This window comes from Rhincodon typus, chromosome 34 (genome assembly GCF_021869965.1).
Source record: "Rhincodon typus isolate 14 chromosome 34, sRhiTyp1.1, whole genome shotgun sequence".
NCBI lineage: Eukaryota > Metazoa > Chordata > Chondrichthyes > Orectolobiformes > Rhincodontidae > Rhincodon > Rhincodon typus.
The window spans coordinates 5793068-5820215 of NC_063365.1; the positions used below are offsets into that span (position 1 = coordinate 5793068).

At 42.2% G+C, this 27148-nt stretch overlaps 1 protein-coding gene and 1 long non-coding RNA gene across 6 annotated transcripts in view; one reads left to right on the forward strand and one right to left on the reverse strand.

Annotated features, from left to right (window-relative positions):
* shld2 (shieldin complex subunit 2) overlaps window positions 1-27148 on the forward strand; it is a 97202-nt gene that overhangs the window by 61405 nt on the left and 8649 nt on the right. For 2 of the 5 annotated variants that reach the window (XM_048616379.1, XM_048616376.1), the window contains 7 exons: window positions 156-263; window positions 3080-3274; window positions 5181-5315; window positions 6059-6265; window positions 11640-11874; window positions 15294-15409; window positions 20953-21205. In XM_048616379.1, the coding sequence (XP_048472336.1) occupies window positions 156-263; window positions 3080-3274; window positions 5181-5315; window positions 6059-6265; window positions 11640-11874; window positions 15294-15409; window positions 20953-21125 (1169 nt within the window). In that variant the 3' untranslated portion in view covers window positions 21126-21205. Of the gene's footprint in view, window positions 1-155; window positions 264-3079; window positions 3275-5180; window positions 5316-6058; window positions 6266-11639; window positions 11875-15293; window positions 15410-20952; window positions 21956-27148 lie in introns of those variants that run through there. The other 3 variants (XM_048616377.1, XM_020518332.2, XM_048616378.1) reach the window with 3 other exon arrangements.
* LOC125486868 overlaps window positions 1-27148 on the reverse strand; it is a 90025-nt gene that overhangs the window by 51542 nt on the left and 11335 nt on the right. The window lies entirely within an intron of this gene.

The window sequence follows — 27148 nt, forward strand, 5'->3', positions numbered from 1 at the left end:
TTTGGGACTCTTCTTCAAAAATTTCTGAAACCTGAAACGTCAAGTTTCCTGCTCCTCTGATGCTGCCTGGCCTGCTGTGTTCCTCCAGCTCCACACTGTGTTATCAAGGTTCCTTTGTTTTGATTGGGGATTTATTTATGTTTCTGCCCTTTCAGATGTCGTTGTACATTGCAACCAATGGCAGGGAGAAGAGTTGTTGCAGTCCACCCCAAGGAGCAAAATGATCAAGCTGGGACCTTGCCTGCAGATTCAAATTGCTCAATGTAGGTGATGTGTTAGTAATGAGAAAACAGGGATATTAGCACTTCGGGGCTGTCAAATGCAGCATATTGCACAGCATTTTACCAAAAACTGGAGTATTTTTGCCAGAGAGTCTGGTACTGAGATAGAAAAACTTGAATGATTTATGAGCACCATCTGAACCCAGAGTATCTGCTGCCCCCGCACTGGTGGAGGATGCTGGCATTGTCACCATCATTGATATTGACTTGGAACTGGAAGCCACCTCCAACTCCATCTATATGTGGATGCATGGTACCACTGACAACCAAGGAAACGTTGCCATTCTCATTGCACTTGAAGTTCTGCTCAGTGTGCACTCTGCCACTTCACTCAGCATCCTCAGCTCCCTACTCCCCCATTTACTCCTCCACTCTCCTTCACTCAGCATTCTCAGCTCCCACTAACTCCTCCACTCTCCTTCACTCAGCATCCTCAGCTCACTCATTCATTCCTCTGCTCTCCAGTTTCAGTCAACATCCTCCGCTTCCTGCTCACCTATTCACTCCTCCACTCTCCTTCACTCAACATCCTCAGCTCCCTGCTCACCTATTCACTCCTCCGCTCTCCTTCACTCAGCATCCTCATCTCCCTGCTCACCCATTCACTCCACGACTCTCCTTCACTCAGCACCCCCAGCTCACCCATTCATTCCTCTGCTGTCTGGTTTTACACAGCATCCTCAGCTCCCTGCTCACCCATTCACTCCTCCACTCTCCTTCACCCAGCATCCTCAGCTCCCTGCTCACCCATTCACTCCTCCACTCTCCTTCACCCAGCATCCTCAGCTCCCTGCTCACCCATTCACTTAGCGTCCTCAGCTCCCTGCTCATCCATTAACTCCTCCACTCTCCTTCACTCAGCATCCTCAGCTCCCTGCTCGCCCAATCACTCCTCTGCTTTCCGGTTTCATTCAGCATGCTCAGCTCCCTGCTCGCCCATTCACTTCTCCGCTCTCCGGTTTCACTCAGCTCCCCGCTCGCCCGTTCACTTCTCCGTTGTCTGGTTTCACTCGGCATCCTCAGCTCCCTGCTCGCCTATTCACTCCTCCATTCTCCTTCACTCAGATTCCTCAGCTCCCTGCTCACCCATTAACTCCTCCACTCTCCTTCACTCAGCATGTTCAGCTCCCTGCTCACCCATTCACTCCTCCGCTCTCCAGTTTCACTCAGCATCCTGAGCTCCCTCCTCTCCTTCCCATTCTATTTGACTCCTCCACTCAGCTTCATTCTCCCACTCACCATTTCACTTGATGTCCCAATTCCCTATTCAGTACCCCTCAGCCACCTCACTTACTAAATCCGTGGTTGACTCACTCCTAATCCTCACTGCGTGTCACTACCACCTAACTCTCTCATTGCTTAAAATTAACTGCAAGACAATACTGAATCGAGGATTGGGAACATGAGCATCATGTGTTACAAATGGAGCAGTAAGCAACTCGCAATCCCAGGATTTGAATTAATTTAAAATATTTGAAAAGAACACTGATTTAATATTCTTATTTTTGATGCAGGCACCTTGCTACGGCACTGCTGGCAGTTACATCATATTCAGTGTGGCTGCGTGGGTGTTGTCTGTGCTCCCTGCAGTTGCAATGGCAGCAAATACAGCCTAATAGAAAGGGTAATTGCACCAAGCTGGGTGAAGCTTCCCAGAGTCAGTGCCATTGTCAGTATGACTCAGGCTATTACAATAGTGCCTTGAAAAACTCCATCATTGAATACATTTAAGGCTGCATTTCCGTCTCACAAGAAATCAAGGATTTTAAGGAGCAGATGGGACAGTGGAGTTGAAGTCCGAAGATCACCTGTTATCATACTGAATGGTGGTGCAAGCTAGAGAGGCTTATGATCTACCCCTGTTTCTATTTCTGTAATGCTATCTAATACTAATAATGAAACCTTACAGTCCTGCCTATAACCTTGATGTCAATCCAATAATTTGTGATTTAGTCTGTTGAATTCCTGGTGGATTAATCCTTTTTACAGGTAATGTTTTGGCAAGGGTAAGAACGTGAAAATTAAGGATCAATAAATGTAATTGTTATTCAGAGCTAGAGTTCAGGGTGAGTGGCACAAGCTGTTAGCCAGGTTAAGATTCAAGATGAGTTTTAATGTTGAGACTGAGGTTAGAATGAGACCAGATGCTGAGATTGGAAATTAGGGAGAGTCTGGGTGTCAAGATTGCGGTTTAGAACGCATCTGGGGGGTATAGGTTGGGTATAATCTATGGTTTAGGATAAAACTGGGTATTGAGACTGGGATCCATTACTTGTCTGGATGTTAACACTGAGGTTCAGAGCACTCCTGGATATTGAGACAGGAATTCAGGATGGGTCAAGGTATTGAAGGTGGGTTTTCAGCATCTTTCTGGTTGTCGAGACTAGGGTTCAGGCAGTCTTAAAATTGTGATCATGATTCGGGCGCACAGATGTAATTGTTTATTGAGATTCTGAATCAAATTAAAATTTGGTCAGGTTATCCTCATACGTTGCTGTTGAAGGGACTGGTTGAGTGATGTCATCCAAATTAAAAACACTGGATTGAGTTACACAATCCAGAAGTCATTTGAAAACTCCCAATGTCTGTTAGCAAAATCGGGCTTGTAACGTTCAACAGAAGCCCTGTTCTGTCAGTTTGACCCCTAATCCTTGTAATATGATATGACTGTCTCCCATCAATCCTAGTACTAGTGGTTCAAGATTGGTGTCAGTTTAATTGTGAAGCTTTATCATGTTAATTTTGTGTGTTAGATATTTATGTATGAGCTAACTTTTCCTAATGTTTTATCTCTAAAGGGTCCCAAACTGTGAACACAGGGATATTGAAGGAGCTCATAGCATATATTTCAGCTCAGCACTCCCACCTTTTGATTGTGGAACCCACAACCTATCAGTGCCTAGGGCCCATGCAATATGTGAACATTAATGAACTGCAACCAGGCATGGTAGTACACGCACGACTCAAAGTTGTCCTCATCACTGTGATGTCAGGTCTGTGCCCTCTAATTTTTCCCACTTCTTTTTCTGATGTTAGCTTCCTTTCTCTCCTGATGGAGCAAGAGGTCCACATTCTACAGACACTTCTGCCTCCTACCGTAGAACCTAACTCAAAGCAACTATGACTTATGCATAAGCACTAGCGAGTTTAGCAAGATGTTTAACTGTGGATAGCATTATACATTGTCTTCTCCAAACAGCACTAAGCGGTGTAAATTCAGGTACTTCAACCTTCTCAAGCTAATTCTAATCTAAGAGGCAACTAATTCAGCATAGACTGGAAATCAATCATTGCTGATTTGTCAAACATTTTAGACATTAGACCTCTGTCCAGGTTTTTGATAATCTATTCTAATAACTCCTTATGTGCCTTGCTGTCAAGATTCTTTTAACATGTCACTCCTGAAAGTTATTTGGAACATTTTGCTACATTAAAAAGGTATAAAATAAATTCATATTGTTGTTGTTGATTTCCTTAACAAGTGATCGGTCTGTTGTTCTATGATATGCCTATCCTATCAATGGTTGGCTACCATGTGATATTCAGAGCAAAAGTTTTTTTTAAAACCCTTATCATGGCAAAGTCAGAAATCACACGACACCAGGTTACAGTCCAACAAGTTTATTAGAAAACAAAAGCTTTTGGAGCCTCAGTCCTGCTTCAGGTGTTAGACTGAGACTTCAAAAGCTTGTGTTTTCAAATAAACCTGTTGGACTGTCACCTAGTGTCATGTGATTTCTGACTTTGTGCACCCCAGTCCAACACCAGCAGTTCCACATCATGGCTATCATGGCGAAGAACATCACTGCTGGAGAATAGAACACTGATAAAGAACAACAACTTACATTTGTATAGCTGTTTTACTTAGTTTATTTTCCTGCACAACAGTGTTATTGGAGAAAATACAACATTTAAGGAAATACCAGCACAGGTGGCAAGACATTTGATCAAAAAGATAGATGTTAAGGAATGACCTAAAGAAAAAACATGAGACTTAAGAGAATTCCAGCTAACTGAAGTCATGGCTTCTAATGGAGTGGTCGAAGGTAATAGGAGATGCACAAGAGACCATTCCCTGATTCTATAGTTAACTCTTAAATCAACATCATTCTGTGACCTTTTAAACAGACTACCAGGTCATTGTCATATTGCTACTAGTGGCTTGCTGTTTTGGTTCCCTACTTACAACAGTGATTACACTTCTAAAGTACTTCATTGACTGTAAAACACTTTGGGGCACCCTGTGGCCACAAAAAGCACTACAAAAATGTAGATGTTTTTCCTTCAAACTTGGAGCTTTGACCAGATAAAAGACTAGTATGCCCTCCAGTTCTGAGAAAAATTGCTTTTTGGTGAAAAACATTTTAATTCAAGAGTTCAAAATTTATTCTGACATTTATTCTACTAAAGCAAGTCTTCATCACATTAGCGACATTTTTAAAAACCAAAAGAACTGCAGATGCTGTAAATCAGGAACAAAAACAAAGTTGCTGGAAAAGCTCAGCAGGTCTGGCAGCATCTGTGGAGGAGAAAACAGAGTTAACGTTTCGGGTCCGGTGACATTTTTAAGTTAAGCCTTGCATAGTTTTCAGTTTTAGATATTGTGTAATCTACATAAAAGAACAAAAGGTCAGAGTGTGGAAAGTTTATGGAGGGCAGGAGCCATGAAAGATTAGGGACATGCAAATAATCTGAATCAGCCAGATTTACCATTTCTGAATGCTACCCAGTGACTCAGCTACAAATTGTCTGTTTGTCCAATATCATTTGATATCTGAACATGGGTCATTAACATACAGATTCAAACTCTTACATTATTTGGTGGTTCTGTTCAATGAAGTAGTTGTGTGTTACTGCAGCTAGTGGTGCACTGTATAATGTATCATTACCTCAATGCAGAGAACACCTACACATACTGTGGAAAGAAACAACAGAAGATGGTGCTGAGTGTGGAGCAAGTCAAAGGTCACCCAAGCACCTTGACGCTTTGGGGAAGTAAGATTGCCTGGCACTCTCGGATTCAAAAGAAATTGGGTAAGAAAAGCACAGCATCTAAATTAGGGAGTGACAAACGAAGAATGTTGGACACTGTATGGAATCAGGGAGGATTTAGATAGATAGTGTGTGCAAGAAATTACCAAAGTTCAATGATTGGAAGTGTCTGTAAGGAGTGACTGAGGGAGAATGATAGACTGTGTTTAAGGAGTAACAGAGGGAAATTAGTGGAGTGTGTGTGTTTGGAGTGACAGAGGGAAGTTCATTAAGGCTTTCTCAGGTGTAATTAGGGATGGATCTGTGAATGGACTCCACGTAATGAAGGACAGTTTTGGTAAGGAGTGATGAATAGTCAATAAGTGCTGCTGTGTAAAGATCATTAATAGAGAGCCTATTTTCCTTCCCAATTTTCTTCCAATAATTCTGAAGCTGCTGTTTCTTGTTTGTTAAATCAAAATACTGAGAGTTATCAAACCATTTAACTAAGAGGCGAGTGGCAAATGCACAGACTTGCTGAACCTTGTCCTCATAAAGTGTAACTGCAGAAACCACTGGCATTTGACCAAGTCCAGTATTCATGACTGAGTTTTCCAATCAATAAGCTGCACTAACTAACCCAGGCACAGATCAATTAACTCATTGCAGACTGGACATTGTCCCTTTGATTTCCAGTTCTGGTTGAAAGTGCTACATTTCTACTGTCACTATCCAGTTAATGTGTTAGCTTCTATTTACCATTGTATTGATTGTTATTATCAATGCTGCATTCCCTGGTATTTCAGGTCATGTTTGGGACTTCCAAAATCTGCTTGTCTTTCAAAATTCTATCACTGGAGACCTAGAACTGCACACCACACCTTGGTCATCCTGCGAGTGCCTGTTTGATGATGATGCAAGAGCCATTGCATTCAGGAACAAATACCAATCCAGTGAGGCAGCATCTATTAAAGTAATGGACCTTTCCACCCTGCTACACTCCAGGTATTCAGGTGCGTACATAGCCATTTAATGGACGACAGTATCGTAACCAAGGGTCACTGAATGACAACTTTTGGTTAAGAGTGAGGTTAAACATTTTTTAAATGACAATCATCACTCCAATTTTTCCCCCTACCTTGTTTCAGGCACCTTGTCTAACATAGCTCATTTTTGTGTGTAGGCGCATAACATGAATGTCAGTAAAACTCTCAATCCTCACCCTGGAGTTCTGACGAAAAGTATCTTGAATTTATGTACCATCTTTGACAGTGTCACAATGTCCCAAAGTATTTTACAGTGAATGAAATACTCTTGTATTGTAGAAAGCATTGCAGCCAATTTGCGCACAGTATTATTCAACTTAAAAGCAATAAAAATATCAGGAGTTAAAAGCTAGTCTAATAGGGTCATAGAGTCATACAGCATGGAAGCAGATCCTTAAATCCAACTCATCTGTGCCGACCAAGTTTCCCAAACTAAACTAGTCCCACTTGCCTGCGTTTGGCCAATATCCCTCTAAACCTTTCCTATTCATGTACCTATCCAAGTTTATTTTAAATGTTGTATCTATACCAGCATCTACCACTTCTTCTGGCAGTTCATTACACATAAGAACCACTCTCTGTGTGAAAAAGTTGCCGCTCAGATCCCTTTAAATCTTTCTCCTCTCAACTTAAAAATATGCTCCCTATTCTTGAACTCCCCCCACCCTAGAGAAAAGACTTTTGCTATTCACCTTATCTATGCCCCTCTTGGTTTTATAAACTTCTTAGGTCACCCCTCAACCTCCTACACTTCAGTGAAAAAAGTCCAACCTCTCCTTATAACTCAAACCCTCCAGTCCCAGAAACATCTTGGTAAATCTTCTCTGAACCCTCTCCAATTTAATAATATCCTTCCTAATGGTGATCATTTAACCATTTCAATTGTTGTAAATACCATATGGTTCACTAATGTCCTTTAGGAAACCAAATGTGCTATCCTTGCCATGTCTGACATACATATGACTCCAGATCCACTGAAATGTAGTTGACTTTTAACCGTCCAAGCCACTTAGTTCAAGGGCATTTGGGAATAGGCAGTAAATGCTGACCCAGTCAGCAATGCCCACATCCCATGAACGAATTAAGAAAAAATCTTGATTGTAAGCTGAACTCTACAGACCAATTAGCCTAACATTTATAATAGGGAAAATGTTAGAATCCATTATTAAGGAGACAATTAGTATGACACTTAGGAAATCATAATACAATCAGGCAGAGTTGGCATGGTTTTGTGAAAGGGAAACCATGTTTGACAAGTTTATTGGGGTCCTCTGAGAATACAATGAGCTGGATGGCTAAAGAGGAGACAGCAGATGTAGGACATCTGAATTTCTAAAAGGTACTACATGAATTGTTACGGTATAAGATAAGAGTTCATGGATAATCTGCATGCGATTTGGTACTGTGGATACAGGATTGGCTTACCAACAGGAAGCAGAGAGTAGGGATAAATGCTCCTTGACTTCTTGCTGGCTGCATGTTTTCATAACATCAATCTCATGCCCTTGTCTTTGCCAGTTTCCTTCCACCTTCTTTAAACATACAAATTAGGAGCATTCAGCCCTTCAGCCCTTCTGCTCTGCCACTCAGTAAGGTCATTGTTGATCTGCTGGTGTGTTTAATTTCACATACCCATTGACTCCTGATAACCTTGATTCCATTATCTAACAATCTGGCTCCTCTGCCTTAAAAATTTTCAGTAACTCCCACTTCTACCACCTTCAAAGATGGATTTCCAAAATATCTCAACTTTTAAATTTTTCCTCATATAAGTCCTTAAAAAGCAAACACTAATTTTAAAACTGCATCCCCTAGTCAGTTCTGAGGAAGGGTCACTGGACCCGAAACATTAACTGTGTTCTTCCTTCACAGATGCTGCCAGACCTGCTGAGCTTTTCGAGCAATTTCTGTTTTGTTTTCTGATTTACAGCATCTGCAGTTCTTTCATTTTTTTTATCCCCTAATCTATACTCACCCACAAGAGGAAATATTATTTCAATGTCCATTTCGTCAAGACAGTTCAGGATCTTAAATTTTTTAATCAAATCATCCCTCAACGTTCTAAACTCCAGTGAATACAAGCCCAGTCTGTCTAGCCTTTCTTCATGAAGTAATCTGCCAATTCCAAATATCAATCTAGTAAACTTGCTCGGAACAGTCTTGAACACATTTACATTCTACTCTAAATAAAAAGACCATACTGGACAGAATTATAGTTTCACCAAAACTCTGTATAACTGAAGGAGAACGTCCTTGCATTTATGTCCAATTCTTCTCAATAATAAAAAGAATAACATTCCATTGCCCTTCTTAATTGCTTGCTATTCATCACTGTAGTGTTTGTGACTCACACTAAAACACCTGGATGTCTTTATACCTAGGAACTTTATTGTTATTCTCCAATTAGGTAATATTCTGCTTTTTTATTCTTGCTGCCAAGGTGAACAACTTCACATTATACTCCATCAGCCAGATTTCTGCCTATTCAGTCAAGTTATCTACATTGGACTGCAGCATCCTTATGTCCTGTTTTCAACATATTTTCTAACCTATCTTGGTATCATCAGCAGATTTAGCTACCTTGCCTTCATTGATCTCATTTTTGTTATTGATACAAATTATAAGAAGTTGAGCTTAAGTACAGATAGCTGCGGACTCCACTCATCACATCCTGTCAATCAGAAAAAAAAAACACATTTTTGCATGCTGTCTGTTTTCTGTCAGTCAGCCAATCTTCATCCCATGTTAGTATGTTACCTACTACATCATGCTCTTCTACTTTGCACAGTGACTTTTTATATGCCTTTTGGAAATCCAATTATAGAATATCAGTGGGCTGTCCCATGTTTCAGAGATAGTAGGAACTGCAGATGCTGCAGAATCTGAGATAACAAGGTGTAGAGCTGGATGAACACAGCAGGTTAAGCAGCATCAGAAGAGCAGGAAAGCTGACATTTTGGGTCTGGACCCTTCTTCAGAAATGGGGGAGGGGAAGGGGATTCTGAAATAAATAAGGAGAGAGGGGGAGGTTGATAGAAGATGGATAAAGGAGGAGAGAGGTGGAGAGGAGACAGACAGGTCAAAGAGGTGGGGTGGAGCCAGCACGGTGAGTGCAGGTGGTGAGTTGGGGGTGGATAGGTCAGTCCAGGGAGGACGGACAGGTCAAGGGGGCAGGATGAGGCTGGTAGGTAGGAGATGGGGGTGGGGCTTGAGGTGGGAGGAGGGGATAAGTAGGAGGAAGGACAGGTTAGGGAGGCAGGGACAAGCTGGGCTGGTTTTGGGATGCGGTCGGGGGAAGGGAGATTTTGAAGCTTGTGAAGTCCACATTGATACCATTGGGCTGCAGTGTTCCCAAGCGAACAGGTGCTGTTCCTGCAACCTTCGGGTGGCATCGTTGTGGCACTGCAGGAGGCCCAGGATGGACATGTCGTCTCAGAAGTAGGAGGGGGAGTTGAAATGGTTCGTGACTGGGAGGTGCAGTTGTTTGTTGCGAACCGAGTGTAGGTGTTCCACAAAGCGGTCCCCAAGCCTCCACATGGTTTCCCCGATGTAGAGGAGACCACATCGGGAACAGCGGATACAATATACCACTTAGCAGATGTGCAGGTGAACATGTGTTTGATGTGGAAGGTCTTCTTGGGGCCTGGGATAGGGGTGAGGGGGGAGGTGTAGGGGCAGGTGTAGCACTTCCTGCGGTTGCAGGGAAAAGTGCAGGAGGTGGTGGGGCTGGTGGGGAGTGTGGAGCGGACGAGGGAGTCACGGAGAGAGTGGTGCCTCCAGAAAGCAGATAAGGGTGGGGAGGGAAAAATGTCTTTGGTAGTGGGGTCAGATTGCAGATGGTGGCTAAATTTGGATACCAAAATAGATACAAGCATGTTGGGATGAAGAGAGGTGGTTGCAAATGAATATAGGTAGGTTGAGTGGTCACCCTTTTAGGACGGAGATGAGTTTTTTTTCCTCCATTTGGATCTGTATCTCAGGAGAGAGTGGAGGCTGGATCATTCAAAATTTTTAAGGCAGAGGTAGATAAATTCTTGTGAGGCAGGAGTCTTAAAGGTTATTGGGAGTAGATAGAAATGTGGAATTCAGAATACAAACACATCAGTTATGATCTCATGCGGTAGAGCAGGCTTGAGTTTCCAAATGGTCTGCTACTATTTTGTATGTCCATATGTAATTTTGACACAGGATTTGCAACATTATCGGTGATATAGAATATTCCAAATATTCACAAATGTTTACGTGAAAACATTTCTCATCATCTCCATTTCAAATGATTTTTCTTTTGTCCTGAGATTGTGCCTCTTTGTTCTAGATTCCCCAGCTAGGAGAAACAACATCTCAGCATCTGTCAGGTCCCATCATAATTTGGAGTATTTCAATAAGATTACCTTTCACTTTTCTGAACACTAAAGAATATAGACCCAATTTATTCAGCTCCTTAGCACAGGACAACCAATTCATACAAGAGACCAATCTAATAAACCTTTGTTATGTTGTCTCCATTACAAGGCTATCCTTCCTGAGACACAAATATCCAAACTGCTATCAGTTTTTGAGAGCATATCTGGAATAAAGCTCCTTACAGCTGTGGCAAAACTTCTTTATTCTTGTGCATTGCACCCCTTGTCGTAAAAGCCAACATTCCATTTGCTTACTTTGCTCTACCCATATGCTAAATCTTTGTGTTTCTACCATGATAATATGTATGCTTCTCTGAACATTAACACACGTAAGTGTACACTTTCTAAAAAAATGTTCTGCTTTTCTATTCATGTGGTCAAAGTGGCCCTTCTCACATTATACTCCATCAACAAATGGACTTCATTGCCCATTCATTTAACCTGTCTTATCTTTTTGCAATTTCTTTGTGCCCTGTTTGCAGCTTGTATTTCCACCTAGATTTGGACAGTTAACAAACATAACTGTGTAGTCATAAATTTAGATTATAAATAGTTGAGACCCAGCATTGATCCTTGCAGCATTCCACAAATCACCTGAAAATGTTCCATTTATCCTTACGTTTTGTTTCTAATCTTTGAACTAATTCTGTCTCCATGCTAATCTATCACTCCCCAATCCAGGAACTCTTCTGTATTGATCTTTTATATGGCACCTTATTGAATGTCTTTTGAAAATCCTTGTAGATTACAAAGTTGGTTCTCCTTCATCTACTTTATCAAACAGGATTTCCCTTTTGTAAAACTACATTGATTTGTTCTAACCATGCTATGCTTTCCTAATTGTATTGTTAAGTTTTTCTCAATTGTAGATTCCAACATTTTCCTAATGGCTGATTATGATTCCAGGCTAGTTATCTCCACTACTTCTCTCTTTACAGGAAATGTTCAATTAAAGACCCATATAGTAGCAATGCAGTGGAATACCCATTCTACCCATATTCCCCTGTTCAAAATAGATGCGTTTACTCCAATGGAGGCAATCTTTGGCTCATTAATCCATTTTACATACTCTGGCTGTGGAAGCTGTGGCTCTGAACTGGAATTTGATGAAAATGGTATCTACCAGCAGTGTATTCCATGCCTACCAAATAGCACTGTGAAAATCTTTTACAGGTAAGAATTCTGTCAAAAGTCATCTCCAAAAGTTCCCACATCACATTAGAACATAGTAGCCGTAATAAAAGATAAATGGGAAAGTGTGTTGCAAAGCACTAAATTGGGGATGCATAAATTCAAAACCTACAAGAAGAAGCAGCACGGATTATTGTGAACAATGTATATTAGGCCATCTAAAGCTAGACCATGAGGATAAACTAATAATACATTCAAGAAGAATTTATTTCCTCAGTATTGGGAATACATACCCCTTAAAAATACCTATGTGAAGGAGGCTGGAAGAAATGGAAGGATTTGGATAATTTCTCAGATTTCCTCCAATAGAAAGTAGTGCATTGTAGTTCACTGACTTTACAAAAGGTTAGATGACTTCATGGAGAGAAAGCAAGCAAACTTTTAAGAGAGATAAGAAATGGTTATTTTGCTAGGCAAACTGGTTAGAAGGGGCTTTGTGCTGAAGAATGCCTAGAGGACTGGGGTTGCTGGTTTTCCAGTGTCAGGGAATCTGGTACGGCCAAATAGGAATTCTAACTGACTTTGATGTGGACTCAAGTCTGATTTGGTGATCTCATCAGTCCTACTGCTGTTAGCATTTCAATCTCATTGACAAGAAATGGATGTACTGTGAGAAATTTTCCCATTCTTTTCTTTTCAAGTTTGGGCTCCTGGACCACTGAGTGTTTTCCCTTTTCATTTCTCATGAAACCTATATCATTTCGGCAGAGCTGAATCATCTTTCCATTCATATGAATGTATGTGTTTGGTTTCGTACAATCATACAGTACGGAAGACCCACTGAATCTGCACTGCCAAAGCTACTCCAAAGGGATTAAGGGGTTGTACTTTAATTCCACACGGGAGCTCAGTTGTTACCATTTACTGTAAGAGTAAGCTTGCTTCCATAAATGAGTTTCTTTTGAGTTAACTACAGAGGCTTGTGGACATTTATTTTAATCTGAATAATAATGCAAAAGAGAAACAAGTTAACCATTTTGATGACCGAATAAAATATTTACACTTGATACAATATGGTTGATGAAGCACTTGGGCTTGTTTATCTGAGCACCCCTTCCATTAGAGTTGTGGGAATGTGAAATTTCCTACCATGTAGAGTAGTTGTGATGAATAAGAGAGATACACTTAACGAAAAGCAAGATAAATATATCTTGATAAATATATAAATATATGAAGAAAAATATCTGATGCAGTGAGAGGAGTCTTGTTTGGACTGGCATAATAAACTTTGGCGAAGATCTATGAGGCCAAATGGTCTGTTCATGTATTGTAATTTACTTATAGTTCTATTTATTGTGGCAACCAAGGTTCTTCATATTTCTTCATTCTGTTTAAAATTGCTGTTTGCAGAAATGGTGAGATAATTGGACGAAAAGTGAGTCTTTTGAAATAGTCCTGCCGTAAACCAGCAAGTTTGTGCTGAATTATCTGGAAATCAGGTCAATTACATCAGAATTCTCCATGGCCTGGTGAGGACCAGAACCTCCAATTATCCATCAATAGACCAGTGGTATTTGAAGAGATGGGCATTTATAATGTCATAGGTTGCCATATTCCAAACGTGGCCAGATTGACTTACGATTGCTGACTAGGATGTCTAGTGAAACCCTGCCTGTTAGTGCAAAGGAACTGTTTGGGAATCTAGGCCATTGAAACTCTGGCATATTCCAATGTACTCATTCCCAGCCTCTCGATTCACATCCTGAAGGGCTCCTATTTTGTTTTGATGTAGTAGGCTGATAATTTCCAAAAAAATTTGAATTCTTAGTGACTGATTTAAAGGAATCACACAAGAAGATTTCAGTTTTCAGATATTCAAAGAAAAAGTAATATCAACTAATCTTTACTTGCAAAGCAAGTAAGGTTATAAACTACAGAAAGATTACCCACATTAATGTCTGAAAATAATCAGTAATTCGTGTGTGTATATATTTTATAGTACATTTTCTCCAGCTCTCTATAGTTTCATGCCCCCAGTTTTTCCAAGTCATAATATCCAGCAACTTCAAAGACCCTCTCCCTCAGTCCTCTGAAAATTTCCAAGCTGGCTTTCAGCTGTATGGCCTACTCCAGTTATTTTTTCTCCCAGCCTCACCAAGCTTCCAGAATCCTTAAATTGTTGTGGATTCCTTGTATTCAACCAGTGGACAAGCTTTCTCCAGAATTCTACCCAATAGCTAATAGAGAAAACATTTTTTTGCCTCTGCAGATTTCACCATCTGCTGTTCTTTCTCTGTGTTTCTGTCTCTGTATCCATGTGCAAAGTCTCTAAAACAAAAAGTGTGCTTCTGCCTTTGTTTTCACATATTAAAATCTGGTATTTTGGTAACATATGACCTGAGTACCCAATCCCAGTGCCAACAAAACCATATAATATTCTTGTCTCTTCACATGCCTCTTCATTACATCATTTTACCTCGAGTTAAAGATACAGTCCAAAACACATTCATCTTGTATAACCACAGACTGTTACATTAGATTGTACTGATAGTTACCAAAGTCAACAGTGCACTTAGCCAGAAGAGATATCAGAAGACCCAGGCACATTGCCAGTCAGTCAGCAGGAAACAATAAGATGGCTTGAACTGTCAACTTGACATTATGTGGATGTTGACTTGCTTGCTGAGCTGGTAGGTTTGTTGCAGACGTTTCATCACCATACTAGGTAACATCATCAATGGGCCTCCAGTGAAGTGTCGGTGTTCTGTCCTTTGTGTATCTTGGTTTGCTGGGTTGGGTGGCATCATTTCTGGATTTGTTTCTTGGTCGGTGGTAAATGGGGTCCAGCTCTACATGTTTGTTAATGGAGCTCCAGTTTGAGAGCCAGGCTTCCAAGAATTCTCATGCGTGTCTTTGGTTGGCTTGTCCTGAGATGGCTACGTTGTCCCAGTTGAATTGGTGTCCCTCTTTGTACATGTGTATTGAAATGAGTGATAGTTGGTCATGTGTCTTGATAGCTAGTTGGTGTTCATGAATCCTGATGGCTAGTTTCCTTCCAGTAGCCATCAGAATTCATGCAAAGAGGGACACCAATTCGACTGGAACAGCGTAGCCACCTTAGGACAAGCCAACCAAAGACATGCACGAGAATTCTTGGAGGCCTGGCACTCAAACTGGAACTCCATTAACAAACGTGTAGAGCTGGACCCCATTTACCAACCACCAAGAAACAAATCCGGAAGTGATGCCACCCACCCCAGCAAACTGAGACACATAAATAACAAGCAGGACAGAACATAGATGCTTCACCGGAGGCATGCTGATGATGTTACCTAGTATGGTAACAAAACGTCTGCAAACAAACTTAGCAGCTCGGTGAGTGAGTCAACAACCGCATCAACAACTTGAGCTACAAATCTTCTCAAAAACCTTGACATTATATTTTCTTTATGTTCTTCCAGGCCCACAGTACTTGTGCTAACAGACCAAGATTACCAGATTGATGTTCTTATCTCATCCAAACTCATGGAGAAGATATTTCTCAATATTCCTCCTGCTTCGCTAAGCAAACTCATAGGTAACTGATCCCAGCTTGTATCTTAAGAAAAGGCTATATACGATAATAGGAGGAAAATGAGATAGAGAGACAGTTATATTTAGCAAGGGGATTCATGACCTTAAACCTTGGTAGCCAAAGGCATGGCCAATCAGAAGCATTTAAAATCAGAAATGCTCAAGAGGCCAGAATTGGACAAGGTCAGATGTCTAAGAGTGTTGAATAGCTGGTATTTGTTATACAGCTAGGGAGAAAAGTGAGGCTATGAAGGAATCTGGAAGGAAAAAGATGGCAAATTTTGAAATTGAGACATTACTTAGCAGGGAGCCAATATTAGTTTAAGGGGAGGTGATAGCCTAGTAATATTATTACTGGACTTGTAATCCAGAAACTCAACTAATGTTCTGGCACCCAGGTTCAAATCCTGCCATAGCAGATGGTGGAATTTGAATTCAGTAAAAAAGTTTGGAATTAAGAATCAACTGATGACCATGAAACCACTAATCAATTGTCAGGAAAACCTGCCTGGCTCTCGAATGCACGTCAGAGAAGGAAATCTGCCATTCTCACCTGGTATGGTCTACATGTGATTCCAGACAATGTAGGTGACTCGCAAGTACCTTCTGAAATGGCCAAGCAAGCCATTCAGTTGTACCAATCGTAACAAAGTCTCAACAAAGAAGTGAAACCGGATAGACCATCTGGCATCAACCTAGGCACCGGAAAAGACAATGGCAGAAACAACCCCGAACACCCTGCAAAGTCCTTACTAATATCTGGGGCTAGTGTCCAATTTGGGACAGCTGTCTCACAGACTGGTCAAGCAACAGCCTGACACAGTCATACTCATGGAATCATACCTTACCGATAATGTCCCAGACACCATCATCACCATCCCTGGATATGTCCTGTTCCACTGGCAGGGCAGACCCAGTAGAGGTGACAACACAGTAGTACATAGTCAGAAGGGAGTTGCCCTATGAGTCCTCAACATTGACGCTGGACCTCTTGAAGTCACATGCCTTCAGATTAAACCTGGGCAAGGAAACCTCCTGCTGATTAGCATGTACCTTTCTCCGTCGGCTTATGAATCAGTACTTCTCCGTGTTAAAACAACACTTGGAGGAAGGGGTGGCAAGGATGCAAAACGTATTCTGGGTGGGGGCTTTCAGTGTCCACCATCAAAAGTGGTTTGGCAGCAGCCCTAATGATCAATCTGGTCACATCCTAAAGGACATAGTTGCTAGAGTGGATTTGCAGCAGGGTGTGAGGGAACTAACAAGAGGGGAAAACATAATTGACCTCATTCTTACCAATCTGCCAGCTGCAGATGCATCTGTCGGAGACAGTATTGGTTAGAGTGACCAGCATACAGTCCTTTTGGAGACTGTTGTGTATGTAAATTGGATGCTGCCCCTTTAAGAGGACTGGTCAGGTGACTCGCAGGGTGAAGCCAGGGGCTCAGTCTAGAGCCGGTTGTGAAGGTGTCAGCATCTAAAAAGTGTTCCTATTCACAGTTTCACCTGTGCCTACCTGATTTGGAATTTCAACTTAAAGAGAAAGTAATCAACATAACAGAGGCAAAGCCCTGTCTTCATATTGGGAATACCATCAATCGTGTTGTGTGGCACTATCACTGTGCTAACCGGGACAGACTTAAATTGAATGAGCAACTCAAGACTGGGCATCCCCGATTGTGCTCCGGCACAGTCTGCAGCCTCACATCTCAGCATATTCCCCATTAAACCACTCCCATAAAGCCAGGGGATCAACCCTGGTTCAATGGAGAGTGCAGGAAGGTGTGCCAGGAGCAGCAGCAGGCATACCTAAAAGTATCGTGTCAACCTGGTGAAGCCGTCATGGAGGACTATTTGTGTGCCAAACAGCATAAGCAGCAAGTGATAGACAGAGTTAAGCAATCCCAAAACCAACAGATCAGATCTAAGCTGTGCAGTCCTGCCATATCCAGTCATGAATGTTGGTGGATAATTAAACAACTTGCTGGAGGAAGAGCCTCCACAAATATCCCTATCCTCAACGATGGAAGAGCCCAGCACATCAGATAAGGCTGAAACATTCACAGCAATCTTCAGCCAGAAGTGCTGAGTGGATGATTCATCTTGGCCTCCTCCAGTAGTCCCCAGCATCACAGATACCAGTCTTCAGCCAATATCATTCCATGTGATATCAAGAAACAATTGGAGGTGCTGGATATTGCAAAGGCTATGGGCCCTGACAATATTCCGGCAATAGTATTGAAGACTTATGCTCCAGAACTTGCAGCTCCCCTAGCCAAACTGTTCCAGTACAGTTACAACACTGGCATCTACTCAACAACGTGGAACATTGCCCAGGTATGTCTGTACACAGAAACAGGACAAATCTAACCCATCAGTCTACTCTTGATCAAAAGTGAAGTGATGGAAGGTGTCATTAACAGTGCTATCAAGCAGCACCTGCTCGGCAATAGCCTGCTCTGTCACTGTTTAGCCAGTTTGCGTCACTCAGCTCCTGACTTCGTTACAGCCTTGGCTCAAACATGGACAAAAGAGCTGAATTCCAAAGGTGAGGTGGCAGTGACAGCACTTGACGTCAAGGCCACATTCAACTGAGTGTGGCATCAAAGAGCCCCAACAAAACAGGGAATCAAGGACCAAACTCCCTGTTGATTGGAGTCATACCTGACACATATGTTAGATGGTCGTGGTTGTTGGAGGTCTGTCATCTCAGCTCCAGGACATCTCTGCAGGAGTTCCTTGGAATAGCCTCCTAGGTCCAACCAGCTTCAGCTGCTTCCCTCAATGACCTTCCCTCTGCCATGAGGTCAGAAATGGGGATGTTTACTGATGATCTTGCAATGTTCAGCATCATTCGTAACTCCTCAGATACTGAATAATCCATGTTCAAATGCAACAAGATCTGTAAAATATCCAGGCTTGGGCTGACAAGTAGCAGTAATAATATTCACACCACAAAAGCCACACAATGACCATTTCCGGTACGAGTGAAGGAATGATTTTATTGTCATGTGTATTTTACAGTAAGAATACAATAAAATATAGTGAAAAGCTTTCATTTGTCGCCACGATTTGGTGCCATTTTGAACAACTTAAGGATAAGAGGGCATAGCCTCAAGATTAGAGGGAGCAGATTTAGGACTGAACTGAGAAGGAATTTCTTCACCCAGAGGATTGTTAATCTGTGGAAGTCCTTGCCCAGTGAAGTCGTTGACGCTACTTCAGTAAACGCTTTTAAAAAAAAGGTAGATTTTTTTTGAACAATAAAGGAATTAAGGGATACGATGAGAACGCGGGTAAGTGGATCTGAGTCCACGAAAGGATCAGCCATGATTTTATTGAATGGCGGAGCAGGCTCGAAGGGCCAGACGGCCTACTCCTGCTCCTAGTTCTTACGTTCTAAAAGAAAAAAAGATATAGTTTAAAGAGAGTCTGTCAGTCCTGATCCAGCTTATCAACAGCAACAACGCCTGTGCAACCAGTTCGCCACCATCTAGACCAGACCCAACCAGCGTCGAAGTCACCGATCCTCAAATGTCATCTTTTGCTGCTGGGCCGATACTCTTCTGCCTCACCTCTGCCTGTGCCGGACCAACCAACGTCAGAGTCGTGTCTCTCGCCTCGAGGGCTACCTCATCAATGTCGCTGTAATGCCTTTGACATTCAATAGAGTTACCATTACTGAATCCCCCACTATCAACATCCTTGGGATTTCCATTAACCAGAGACTCAATTGGACTCATCATAGTGACACAGTGGCAACAAGAGTAGGTCAGAGGCTAGGAATGTTGCAGCGAGTAACTCCCCAAAGCGTGTACATCACCTACAAGGCACAAGTTAGGAGTGTGATGGAATACGCCCCACTTGCCTGGATGGGGGCATCTCCAGCAACACTCCAGAAGCTTGACACCATCCAGGACAAAGCAGCCCACTTGATTGGCACCACTTCCATAAACATCCACTCCCTCCACCACCAATGTTCAGTAGCAGCAGTGTGCGCCATCTACAAGATGCACTGCAGAAATTCATCAAAGATCCTTAGACAATGCCTTCAAAACCCATGATCAGTTCCATCTAAAAGGACAAGGGCAGCAGATGCATGGGAACACCAACCCCTGCAAGTTCCTCTTCAAGCCACTGACCATCCTGACTTGGAAATATATCACCATTCCTTCAGTGTCTCTGGGTCAGAATCAACCTACAGCATGTGGACTGCAGCAGTTCAAGAAGGCAGCTCACCACTGCCTTCTCAAGGGCAACTAGGGATGGGCAATAAATGCTGACCCAGCCAATGATGCCCACGGCCCCCAAATGAATCAAAAAATAGGTAAGCACACACAAGACCAATATATGAACAGGGCTGCTTGCAATAACGTTGTATTCACGTAAGGCATGGAACATAATAAAGTGTCCCAAGGTGCATCACAGAAGGTTTAATTTAAAAAGTGACACTGAGCCACATAAGGTGATATTAAGTGACCAATACCTTGGCAAAAAAGGTCATTTTTAAGGTGTTTAAAGGGGGAACCTGAGGTAGAGAGGCTGAGAGGTGTGGAGAGAATTGCAGAGCTTGGGACCTAGATAACTGAAGGCAAGGCCACAAATACTGGAATGATTAAAATTGGGGATGCTTAACAATCCAGAATTAGCAGCAAGTGGCTATCTCGGAGAGTTTGGGACTCGGAAGTTATAAAGTTAGGGATGGATGAGAGCATGAGGGGTTTGAAAACCAGGGTAAGAATTTTAAATCAGAGTTGTGTAAGCTGGATCCGCTGAATACAGGGATGATTGGTGAATGGCACATTGAGAGAGTAAGCATACAGCCTGGAGAATTTAAATAATGTCAAGATTGCAGAGTGGAACGTGGGGGCCACTATAAAACATCTCACCTAGTCAAGGCCAGAGGTAATAGAAGATGAAGGTTTCCTCAACAAGGAACTGAAGAGTAGAGTCTGGTAATACTATAGTTCTGGAAGTAGGCAATATTATTGATGATGCAGATATAAAATTGAAAGCTCATATTGTGTCTAAGCATGAGACCAGCGTTACTTGGAAATAGGAAATCAAAAGTATGAAGTGATATTCTAATCCAAACGAAATTCATTCCTTTAATTTTTCCAATGTCATAGATCAGATTTTGAAAGCTCAAAGAATCAGTTGGATCTATTGCCCAGTGTTCTAAAACCTAAACAGGTTCAAGTCAAGCCAGAATAACCAAACTCTATCACTGGGACCTCCATAGAATAAATTCCTTATGAAGCACTGCTGCATCTCTTCTCCAGACTAAGTAGCAGACTAATCATTTTAAATTAAGCAAATGAGGAGGTGATTTCTTGGCATCATGGATTTGCATTCACTAAATAAGATTTGACCAGTGTTCATCAGTGGTATTAAAGCTAAGATTATTTGTTGCTCCAGAGGTGGGTCAACAGAGCTGCTGCATTAAATAGATAATTAATTGTTCTGTTCCACATATTAAAATGAAAAATGTCTGGATCACTCTGTTTGAGAGATTAGACATTAAAGTGATGTGTTTGTGTGTTGCAGGTCCATCTGATAATGTGACGTATGGGATGGTAATAGCAGATTTGTGCTATTCATTGTTTGCAGACCCTGCTGACTGTTACAGACTGACTTTGCAAAGCCAGTTTCATCTGGATGAAAATAGCATCACCATGAAACTGGAATTCTATTTGTTGGATTTCTGCCCTGACCATTAACCTCTAACCTTGTTAGAAACTGCAAGGTGAATTTATCAATCCCAAGACTCCCAGGCATGGTTGGGGCTGCTGTGTATCAGGTGAGGTTGATGTAGGGGGATGTTATTTATTATTTTTCATTCTCAGGACATGAACATCATTGGCAAAACCAGCATTTATTTCTCATCCATAGTTTCTCTTGAAAAGGTGATGGTGGCCTTGAAACTCTACAATTCGAGATGAAGGTCCTCCTGTAGTGCAAATTGAGATGCTTTGTAACTTGAAGGGGAACTTGGAGGTGATGGTTTTCCCATGAATTTCCTGCCATTTATCCTTGTAGGAGCTCACAGGTTCTGAAGTTGCTGCAGAAAAGGCCTTGGTGGCTTTACTGTATGCATCCTATAGATAGGGCACAGTGTGCTGGTAATGGTAAGTGGATCACGATTAAGAGAGTAAGTGCTACAACATCACAGGTTCGAGAAAAGTTCCAAGCTTGATGATGAGTCTACCCTTAATGCTTGAGATATCAGAACATAAAAGGGTGTGTTGGCTCTCACAGATTTCTATAATTGCAGAGATGCCACAATGTGGAAGTAGTAAGGGCACTGTGGAAGGCGAACCTGCTGCATTTTCCTCAGGATAAGAGCAGTCATGCTCCCAACATTATCACTTTGTCAGCCAGCCCAAACTTTGCCATCCATGCCATGGTGTTGCGCGCTTAAACTGGGTCATCATGCCCAGAGTTGCTCAATGACAGGCAAGGGCATCTTGAAATTGGCACAAAAGAGAATGCATAAGGGTGTATAATTCATTGTTGTTTGTACAGTTGGATATATTCTTTGATAAAGATTTTATGTGAAGGCTTTTGTTATTGTTTTTTATTGATGGATTGTGGCCAAGGAGACGCTATGAGTGGACTTCTGGATGGATGTGCAGCCACTTGAACAGGTAGATCCAAAACAATCAGGAGAGGTTGTCTCAGTGCCTCTGTGTTTGCTCTGCATTACCACATCCATCAGAACCTCCAGGTCTCAGCTGACAAAGTGAGGTGACAATTTCCCTTCTCTGCAATTTCAAGAACAAATGTCAGTCACCATGCAGGGCAGCTCCAAGCTGACAGTGCTTCTGCAGGTGCACAGTGGCCTTTTAAAGATGACTCCTGCACCAGGGATAATGATCAGTTCTGGGATATCCTGGCAGTGGCAAGTTCTTCTGGCATGACAAGTGGGACAATTAGGCTAGCATTAGACAAGAAGGATGCCATAGGGGTGGGATAAGTAGCTAATGAGATGAGTTCAGAACGATATGGCAAGGAATCTCTGATCGTCGCAGTTAGAAATGCCTCAGGGAAACTTGACAAAACTGACACAGCAAAATAGGACAAGATTCAGCTCATGGAAACTATAGCCATCCACCATGGCAATACAAAATAGGAAAGCTGGTATAATTATTTTCAGAAAGAAGCAACAGGCATTACTACTTTAGCAATGAGTTTGTTCATTGAGATGCTGCTATTAAATATAGCAATTGTTAACTCATTGGACTATGTTCCATCAAAGTCTAATTCATCAGAAATTGACCTCATATCTCCCACATATCATAATGACAATGTTGCCAGCCAGTTGTAATTGCATAATTCTCCAGCCAATCAAGCCTGGAGGTGCCAGTGGTTATCGGGATTAATTTTACTTCCTTAATTTGTACATACTTATGTGGCACTAAACACATGCTATGGGACAAATAACCTAATGCTGCAATTAAGTAAATATTTACGCAGAAGAAGTTAAGCTACTAAATAGCTGGTCTAACTCCTGAGTAGCTTTTAAAGTGACCTCTAAATAACTTCACCCAACAAATACATCTTCCTCACACACAACACCCCCTCCGTTGCCCTGGAGCCTGGCCCCGTCTTCCCTCATTGCTGAGCAAGATCCTTTCCCCACTCAGACTCAAAGCATTTCCTTCAGCCACATCAAACCAGAATCCCCTTCTCCCACTTTGGAGCTGATGACCTTCTTCCCAGCTCCAAACATAATCCCCACTTCCCTGCTGCCAGACCTGATAGCTCCAGCCCCAACTCTAGTTCCTCCAGGACCTGATACCACATAATCCCCTCTCCCTTGCTGGGCCCAATATCTTCCATCCATGTTGATTCACCCTCATCATTCCATCACTTACCTGGCCATATTGCCACCTTGTGCCCTGGCACCCTTCCCATCTGGCTGCTCCTGGCACTCTACCTCTACCCATTTGGCACCCTACAAACCTGGCACCTTACCCCAACCCACCTGGAAAGCTATTTGCTTGTCATCCTACCCCATTACCACTGGCTCCCTACCCTTGCAGCACCCTAACCTCACACTCATCTTACACACTTACCATTTGAAAACAGCTGTCAGTGGCAGTTTGGGATTCTGGACCAATATATTGGCTGGTTTGTCTCCTGTAACAATCTTTACTACAGAAGACTTGTCAGAATGGAAATACAGCTGCGCATTTCTGCAAAAGCCCTGATCAGAATATTGTCAGAAATGCAAAGTTCTTTTGTGGTATAAAAATGGAACAGAGTCAATCCTTGGAGAGTCTGACCCAATTTCGAATGTAACTAACAATTACAGTTACAGTCAGTTCTGTTTTCTATCCTTCATAGATACTCTTTATAGGTAGATTTTGTAGACTGTCTAATGTAGTGCAGAATTTAAACAGACTGATGCTGAGTAAATAGACCTTGCTTGTTGTAAAATACACTATTCACTGTGCATTCTACAATAAGTCCCAGCCATCTCCATCTCTTTGACTAACACAGTGGTATCAGTAGACTTTCTGAGTAAGGTTTAGAAGACAAAGTTACCAGTCATCGTTCCTTTGATCATTCCCATGACAATACCACAATCTCTTCTCACTACTTTGCCTCCTTAGTCAAGGCTAAAACAATACATCCCTCTTCTGATGTCTCACTGGGTCATAGTGCCACAGTTATCATTTAGCTTCAATATCTGACCCCAGTGATTAAATTCATTTGAGAGTCTGGACAATGGCTGTTGGAAAAACGTTGGCCACAAGGGGGCATAATACTGTTCATCTCACTGTCAATGTAAAAAATTAAGTAAGGTCTTTTCACTGTTTCCCTTTGGTGTCATTGTGTGTTTTGTGCATCCTACATTATAAATTTGCACTCCTTATTTGTAAATTTTTGATCTCCTTACTTGACAAAGAATGCACTGGCACTGAAGGGTGTGCAGAGGAGGTTCACTAGGTTGTTTTGAAATTGAGAGGATTGGCTTATGAGAAGTGATTGAGTAGACTGGGACTATACTTATTGAAATTTAGAAGAATGAGTTGGGGAATCTTATATAAAATTATGAAGGAAATAGATAAGATAGAAGCAGGGAGGTTGTTTCCACTGGCAGGCGAAACCAGAACTAGGGGGCATAGCCTCAAAATAAGGGGGAGCAGATTTAGGACTGAGTTGAGGAGGAACTTTTTCACCCAAAGGGTTGTGAATCTGTGGAATTCCCTGCCCAGTGAAGCAATTGAGGCTACCTCATTGAATGTTTTTAATGCAAAGATAGATTTTTGAACAGTAAAAGAATTAAGGGTTACGGTGAGCGGGCAGGTAAGTGGAGCTAGAGTCCACGAATAGATCAGCTATGACCTTATTGAATGACGGAGCAGACTCAATGGCCAGATGGCCTACTCCTGCTCCTTCTTATGTTCTTATGTTCTCATTACTGGGAGGATTAGGTGAGGCAGAATGCTAGGGTGTCATTGAGTGGATGTCAGTGTAAAGCTCTTGGATTTGAGGTGGTCCTTCTCTGGATCAAGAGAAAATCTCTGGTCTCTCTTAAATATTGTGGAGAGACAGAAAGTTGGATAATTTATGGTGATTTTGTAAAAGGCTTCAACACAAACTCCATCTACCACCAAATAAAAGCCAAAAGAACTGCGGATGCTGTAAATCAGGAACAAAAACAAAGTTGCTGGAAAAGCTCAGCAGGTCTGGCAGCACCTGTGAAAGAAAAAACAGAGTTAACGTTTCGGGTCCGGTGACCCTTCCTCAGAACATTCTGAGGAAGGGTCACCAGACGCTAAACGTTAACTCTGTTTTTTCCTTCACAGGTGCTGCCAGACCTGCTGAGCTTTTCCAGCAACTTTGTTTTTGTTCCATCTACCACCAGTTTATTGTGGTATCAGTGTACACCATGTGCACCAAATCTCTGAGGCTTCCTCAGCAGCCTTTCACAAATCTAGGACTCACCACCTCAAGGGCAGCAGATGCATTAGAATACCATCAACTTAAACTTCCCCTCAGAATCACTTACCATCCCATCTTGAACCTGAATATCACCATTCCATTATTAACACTGAGCTTAACGTTTGGAACTACCCACTTCTGTGAATGTGATGTCAACACACAAACTGTCCCAGCTCAAAAAAAAAGGCCAACACAACACCTTTCTCAAGAGTTGGGCAATAGCTGCTGAATTTCTGGGGCTTTTTATAACTTCGACATTACCGTGGCACTGAGCTAATGAATTACTTTCAAATGACGGTCAAAGTTGTAATGCAGGAATTTTAGCACAGCCAGACCATACAATCTACAAAGTGATCATGTTTTATGTCATGGAATATGTTACATCTCCTTGAGAGGTCAGAGAAATTCTAATATTTTTTCTAAAAGATATCTTTAATAGCACAGCTTTCACTCAGTAGTGCACTGGGAGTGCAAGCCTTGACTACGAATTCAGGTATTTAGCATAGGCCTATAATCTGGTAGAAATCCTGCTTCTGCTTATCTGCTGCTGAACCTTTTCTTTTCTTACCTCCGGACTTGATTACTTCAATGCTCTTGCATATTCCACCGTCCATAGATGTGCGCTCATTCAGAACTCTGCTGCCCATATTCTAACTTGCTCCAGTCCCATTTATCTGCTGTCCCTGTACTCACTGGCTTCAATTGGCTCCTAGTCCAGAAACACTGACTTAAAAATTCTCTTCAGTTCTCTTCTGGTAGTCCCTTGAAATGAGCAGACACTGCTACAAAGCTCACAGCAAGAACCTGCCTTCAGTGGAGGCTTCTTGCTGCAGCTATCACACCATTCTGGCTGAGTGGAGATCTCTGTCATATGCATATCAGAAGGATTTCCAAGTTGTCAGTCAACCTGGGAGTCCATGAACTGCCACAGTCTGCGGTTATAAAGGGACTGCTGCTTGCAACACCCTCCATTAGGGACCTGGGGTGGAAAGTGGGAGGACTCCCACGTAGAGAGCCCTCCACTGGGTATCCCCATCGCTCAACAGCAAATAAGCATGTCAAGGCTTGTCTGGGTAAAATATTATCTTTATCCTCAGCCCCAGTGTTGGCAGCACCTGGTGTCCTATTCTCACTTCCTTCCCTACTGTAGCATCAGAATTTAATCAGAACCAAAATAATAGCAGAACTGTCCAAAACATCTATGAAGGACTGCGAAATAACGCCAGAGACTGGTATCCCATCACCAAGTCACCTTTTATTTCCACATGCATTGTACTTGACACTGGTCTGGCTTCCTCAGAGCCAGCTCTGAGGGAACAAGGTGTCTGACCCTCCTGTTTATATCTGTCAGCCAGGGCTCCCTGATTGGACCAGGGTAACCTGGTTGTAGACCTGTTCTTTGTCTTGTAGCCTCTCGTAGGGCGTTTTCACACCAGATCCGGTTTCTCTGGCTCAGCCTCCGATATGGGTGGCGTGTAGCCTGCCTCTTGCACCCAGAGCGTCTTGGAACAAATTCATCCTCTTCTTCACGTGATAAAAGGTATCGAGGCTATGACATCCACCGTGATCATCTCAGACTCTAATGTTTGTTTGACGCTAGATGGAGGTGGAGAACCCACGGGTTCCAACAACCTTTCCAGCTATTCTGAAGGGCCAGGTATGTTTTGCTCCTGCCCTGTTTGCGAATTTATAGCTTTCATGTGGTTCACACGCTTGTTCAGGACCACCTCACCTACCTGAACTTTGTACATCACAAGACCTGACGTTGCATCAATCATGCCTCTTTACC